Source organism: Felis catus, chromosome C1 (genome assembly GCF_018350175.1).
Source record: "Felis catus isolate Fca126 chromosome C1, F.catus_Fca126_mat1.0, whole genome shotgun sequence".
Classification (NCBI taxonomy): Eukaryota; Metazoa; Chordata; class Mammalia; order Carnivora; family Felidae; genus Felis; species Felis catus.
In genome coordinates, this window is record NC_058375.1 from 206,464,584 (window position 1) to 206,469,848 (window position 5,265).

Genomic DNA, 5,265 nt, shown 5'->3' on the forward strand with positions numbered 1-5,265 from the left:
TCCTCGTAGACTTAGGGCCGGGCACGAAGCTGGGTGAGTTCGTGTAGCAGCTGTGAAAGTCCCAGTGCTTGGGCTCTACACATTCCAGATGCTGCCACGCTTGCCTTGAGCTCTGGTTTAACAGCAGCAGAACCACGAGAAATGTTTTCTCTAGGGTCGATTCCCCAAGATAGCCTGGCTGCGATTCACAGGCCGCAGACAACTGGGAACGCAGCATCCCTCCCAGTTTACTTTAACTTGGACTAATAGCCTCTCAGAATAAGCATCCCGGGGAGCGGATGGACTGACATCAAAGTCTTCAATCTCTTTTCCAAGTTTGATCACAGCGGCCATTTTAACACAAGGTCTGCATAGGTTTTAAAAGCTTGAACTGAGCTCAGCAGGTCACCGGCAGAATTCCTGCCCCTCCCCCGACCCTCCAGAGACAGCAAAGAGATGTGTGGATGGCTTCTGTGCGACGCCACCGAGGAGGAGCTGAGTGCCGTCGAACGGGGGCCACACCTACCCACAGTGCCCTGCACCATAACCCATGTTCACCTTACCCACGCTATTGAAGAGAAGCTGGAGGATTCTGTTTATTATAAAAAATAGATTTTTTTATTATGAAAAATACATCTATGAGCTGGCTGCAGAAGACGGGTAGAACGTCTCCATGTTTTCAAAAGGCTATCTGGCACCAGGCAGCTTTAAATCTTAGAATGATTAAGCTGACAGGGATTCAAAAGCTCACGCAGTCCACAGAATTCTGCATGGTGAAGCCCTCACCTCCAACAGTTTTACAGACCAGGAATCTGAAGTGCAGAAAGGTTTGGGAAGGATTTATGGCGTTTGCGTCGTTAGGAAGAACAGAAACGTAAGTCCCAGTTTCTTGACAGTCAATCCTGCACTTGATTCCAACTGTCCTTTATCCAGATGATGGTGCCTGACGGTCTCTGGAAACCTGTGGAAGGCATCATGGTTTTTCCCCAAGAGGGAGTTAACTAATTTTCAATGAGCGCAGACTTTGGGGTAACTGTTCCCAGTGGGCACATTCTCCCCCCCCCGCTCCTCCCCTTTCACTATATTCAGGGCCACCTGGAAACTCTGGCTCTGGGCTGGGGGATGACAAGCCATCCCTGCTTCCCCGTCTCTCTCTTTCTTTGCACAGCTGTGCAGTTCAGTGAGCTGAACTGCACCGCTCGGAGTGCACTGTTCACTCTGCCACGACCAACCTCTGTTGTAAATCTTCCTCCCCGGACACGTGACGATGCACTTCTTGACTATATATCCCCGGAGCAGAGTGTCAGAGCGCTGAGCTGAGCCCTGCGCAGAGGGGAAGCACGCTCTTGGGCTTGGCCACTTAGCAACTCCGGACTTGGGAAGAAATTTGCCAGCCTTCGGTAAGTTAGCAATGCAACTTTGTTTCAGAAACATTTGAAAACAAGGATATTTCTGGCAACCAGCAGATGAAGTTTTCCTTTCCTCTCTTTGTTGTAAGGAAACTTGGGTTTGAATTAAAAATAGGTTTGGGTCTGAGAAGCAAAATGTAAGCTAGCTTTTTTCTCTTTCTTTTTCTTTCTTTCTTTCTTTCTTTCTTTCTTTCTTTCTTTCTTTCTCTTTCTTTTTTTCTTTCTTTCGCTCAGTTAGAGAAAGCTTCCCAGTGATTCAAATGTTATTTATTTTCCTCTATGCCCCCTCGTCTCATACTTTTTCCTTTTGCTTTTCAAAAAAACAACAAAAACAATGCTTTTGACACGCTCACTTTAGGAAATGCAATTATGAGGACATGTATACACTACAAAAAGAAAACCCCTGGTCACGTTTCTCCCTATCTTCCCCCTCCACTCTGACCTTTCATTGCTAACGTCTGCCAACTAGTTTGTGGGACCTCTTCCCGCCACTGCCCGGTGCAGTTACAGGCTTCTACGATGTTGCAATCCCACAAAACTTATGCTCACCCCCCCTCCCTGCACCGTGGACCCGTGGGAGAGTTCTAACCTGCAGGTTTCTCCCCAGACCCTGGCTGAGTGGTGCTTCAATACTGAGATGGAGCCTCTGAACAGCACGCACCCCAGCACCGCAGCCCCCAGCGGCCACCTCGTGTCCCACGTGCCGGGCAGCGGGAGCAGCAACGGCAACGAGTACTTCTACATTCTGGTCGTCATGTCCTTCTACGGCATCTTCTTGATCGGAATCATGCTGGGCTATATGAAATCTAAGAGGCGGGAGAAGAAGTCCAGCCTGCTGCTGCTGTACAAGGATGAGGAGAGGCTCTGGGGGGAGGCCATGAAGCCGCTGCCCATGGTGTCGGGCCTGAGGTCGGTGCAGGTGCCCATGATGCTAAACATGCTGCAGGAGAGTGTGGCGCCCGCCCTGTCCTGTACCCTCTGCTCCATGGAAGGCGACAGCGTGAGCTCCGAGTCCTCCACACCGGACGTGCACCTCACCATCCAGGAGGAGGGGGCGGACGATGAGCTGGGGGAGACCTCGGAGACGCTCCTCAACGAAAGCAGCGAAGGCTCCTCGGAGAACATCCATCAGAATTCCTAGCACCCCCGGGGCCCCCCATCAGCCAGCACTCTCAGAGAGGGGACGGACACTTTCCGTGTCTGGTTTCACTTTTGCAGTGCATGCCGCTGCCACTTTAAAGAGACCTTGGGCAAGCCCCTGAATGGGGGGCCAAGGCTCAGCCGGAGGGAGCCGCCAGTTGTCCACGCCGCCGCCGGGCCTGCGGTGTAGACCTGCCATGGAAAAGCCCTGAAGACGTGCAGTGTGTACGCTGACTTTGGGGGCTGGGGGCTGGGGTTCCGGTTCAGAATTCGGCAGGTGGCCGTGCTTGCTTGTTGTTGCTGTTGGATGCCCTGGGTAACTAACTCCTGCGGCGTCTGCCCCCCTCCCAGGGCTGCCCAACACCCAGGACACGCTGAGGGACTAGTTTTGATCTGCTAATTTGCCTAGAGCTTTGTTCTAGATCTGATTGGCTGTAAGTACCTCTCCTGTGTCTCTGTAGTGGTCTACAGCACTTATTTTGGAGGTCTTTTAGGTTAGAGGGGGGGATGTCTGAGGGAAGACTTTTGTTTGATAGCAGAAAGCTGGAGAGAGAAACCTGGCTCATTTGCATACTGTAAGAAAAAAGAAAAAGCAACCTTTAAGCCTGATAACCTTGGCTGGGATTATAAAATGTAATCTGCTATTTTGACCCTTTGTCTAACCTATGACCTTGAACTCTGACCTCAGACCATCCAGCCTCTCATGCTGGCGGGACATTTTCTTGGTTGCAAGGGCTTCCCCAGAATCTAACCTGCACTCTGAATAGCCATGCAGGGGACTCTTCTGGATCTTTCCAGAAGGGGTGATGGTGGGGTTGAACGAGGCCAAGCCATTAGCTCTGCTGCTGCTTTTTTCCCCAGCGTCGTTTTCGGAGCTGGGAGTCAACGTAACGTGGGCCTCCACCGTGTGGCGTTTCGTCTCGGCGCCGAGACCTAGAAGGGCATACTCAGGCGGAGGTCGCACAAAGCAGGGGTCCGGGTTCTGTTTTCTGATCCCGAGCCCGGACGCTGATCTGCTGTGTGGTCCTGGGCTTGTCATCAAGAGGCTCACTGCCTTCATGAGGCTCCTGAATTGAGATCCCCAGGGGGCCGGGAGGATGTCTTTGGATTTTAAGACTCTGTGATAAATCCTGTATGGCCTGGTGTGAGGAAGCTTGGACAAAATATTTCCCACTCGGCCAGTCAGCCTGAGAATGGATCTGTTATTTAAAGGAGCAGTTGGAGACCCAGAACGCACGTAACTGGGAAATCCAGGGCGCATCACCCCCCTGTTCAGGCTGTCGTTTTCCCAGGAGTGAACCAGGGAGGCACATACCACATCGTACTCTGCAAAGTTCTCTGGGTAGCAGAATGTTAATACTTCAGCCGAGAGACGAGAAGTCTAAAAGCAAACGCTCAGGAATGCTTGCTAATGTCTCCGTGTGTTCCTGCGGTCAGTAGCTTTGTAGCAGAGCCGTTCGGCCCTTGAAGGCAAGCAGGAAGAGAAACACACCAAAAGGTCAAATTTAATTCTAGTAAAAACAAAAAAAAAAAGGAAAAAAAAGATTTTTTTTTTTTTTTTTAAAGACATACTCTCCCTTGATTGGAGATAGCAATAACCACTGTTCCCATGGAAGGGTTAACAGTGGAGAAACTGGTTTATCAGTTTGCCTTAACACAGTGCTAGAGGAAATTTATGTTTGGGGGGGGGGGGCGGGAAGGGCCCGCCGTTCACTTTAAAATTGCGAGTGTGGATTTACTCCAAGGGGGCTGTTTAAGGTGAAAGAAGCCAAGTTAAGTTTGGCTCCTTGCCTGGAATCACTTGAATTCTGAAACTTCACTGCGACGGACTTGTGCATGGTCACATTTTCCATTGCTTAATCCTGAAGTTTGGTGCAAGTCTATCTGCGCCTATTAAAAAAGTGATGTATATACTTCCTTCTTATTCTATTAAGTTGTATAAAATTGTCTTCTGTATTTAACAGTTTGTAATTTTCACACTATTTTTTAATTTAAATAAAACACATTTTCCCTACGAAATTATGGGTTCTGTCTTGGAGTCTTCAATATAATTCCTAGTTTCCAGGACATGCCAGCCATTTCCCAAGCCGTCTCTGGATCCGGATCATCTTCCGAGTCAGACTCACACGAAGTTGTATCTTATTTCTGCCTGAACCATGGAGTGAGCAGGGCTGGGCTTCCCCATCCTTTGATATGCTTTGCCATGAATAAAACAAAACAAAACAAAACTGTAGATGGGTGTTGCATCCACCTCTCACTTTAAATTTGGGGGCTGTGGGACCCTTGAATTTGAACACGCCTGTGACATGGCAATTGCTGTAAAGATGTTGCTCCAAATTTGGTCGCCGGAAAACATTTGATTTGCATGTTGGCTACTCAAACATTATCCACAAGTGGCCACGGCAGCACAGACTAAGGGGCAGCGAGTTGCAGCACACGCAGCAACATAGGCTTAAAGGCAAAGCGAAGCACCCACGCGGTGGGTCGGCCTTGGCGCTCCTTCCGGTCCCAGTCACCTGACTGTCTAGCTCCTCCCACTTGGTGTTGATTTCGCTCCAGCGCACAGGCCGAGGCCCGGCCAGCGGCCAGGATGCTGCGACCTCTCCTTTATGATGCTGTTTCCACAGTCGGAAGTCCTAAAGAAAAATGACCAAAACCGGTGACCCATCTTGAGACAAGCAGATGGTAGAGAGGGGCCTTACTTTTATGTTTCTCTGTTTCCTGTGAGTTTAGCTTT

General features: G+C 49.9%; 1 protein-coding gene across 1 annotated transcript; it reads left to right on the forward strand.

The window, feature by feature from the left end:
• Nucleotides 1-1,084: 1,084 nt before the first annotated feature.
• On the forward strand, nt 1,085-4,547 carry KCNE4 (potassium voltage-gated channel subfamily E regulatory subunit 4). The gene is made up of 2 exons (XM_023259731.2): nt 1,085-1,379; nt 1,996-4,547. The coding sequence occupies exon 2, from the start codon at nt 2,026-2,028 to the stop codon at nt 2,527-2,529; it is 504 nt and encodes a 167-aa protein (XP_023115499.1). The 5' UTR covers nt 1,085-1,379; nt 1,996-2,025; the 3' UTR covers nt 2,530-4,547.
• Nucleotides 4,548-5,265: the final 718 nt, after the last annotated feature.

Bases quoted from the DNA above. Each gene is read 5' to 3' on its own strand.
- KCNE4 (XM_023259731.2), top strand. From the start codon at position 2,026: ATGGAGCCTCTGAACAGCACGCACCCCAGCACCGCAGCCCCCAGCGGC.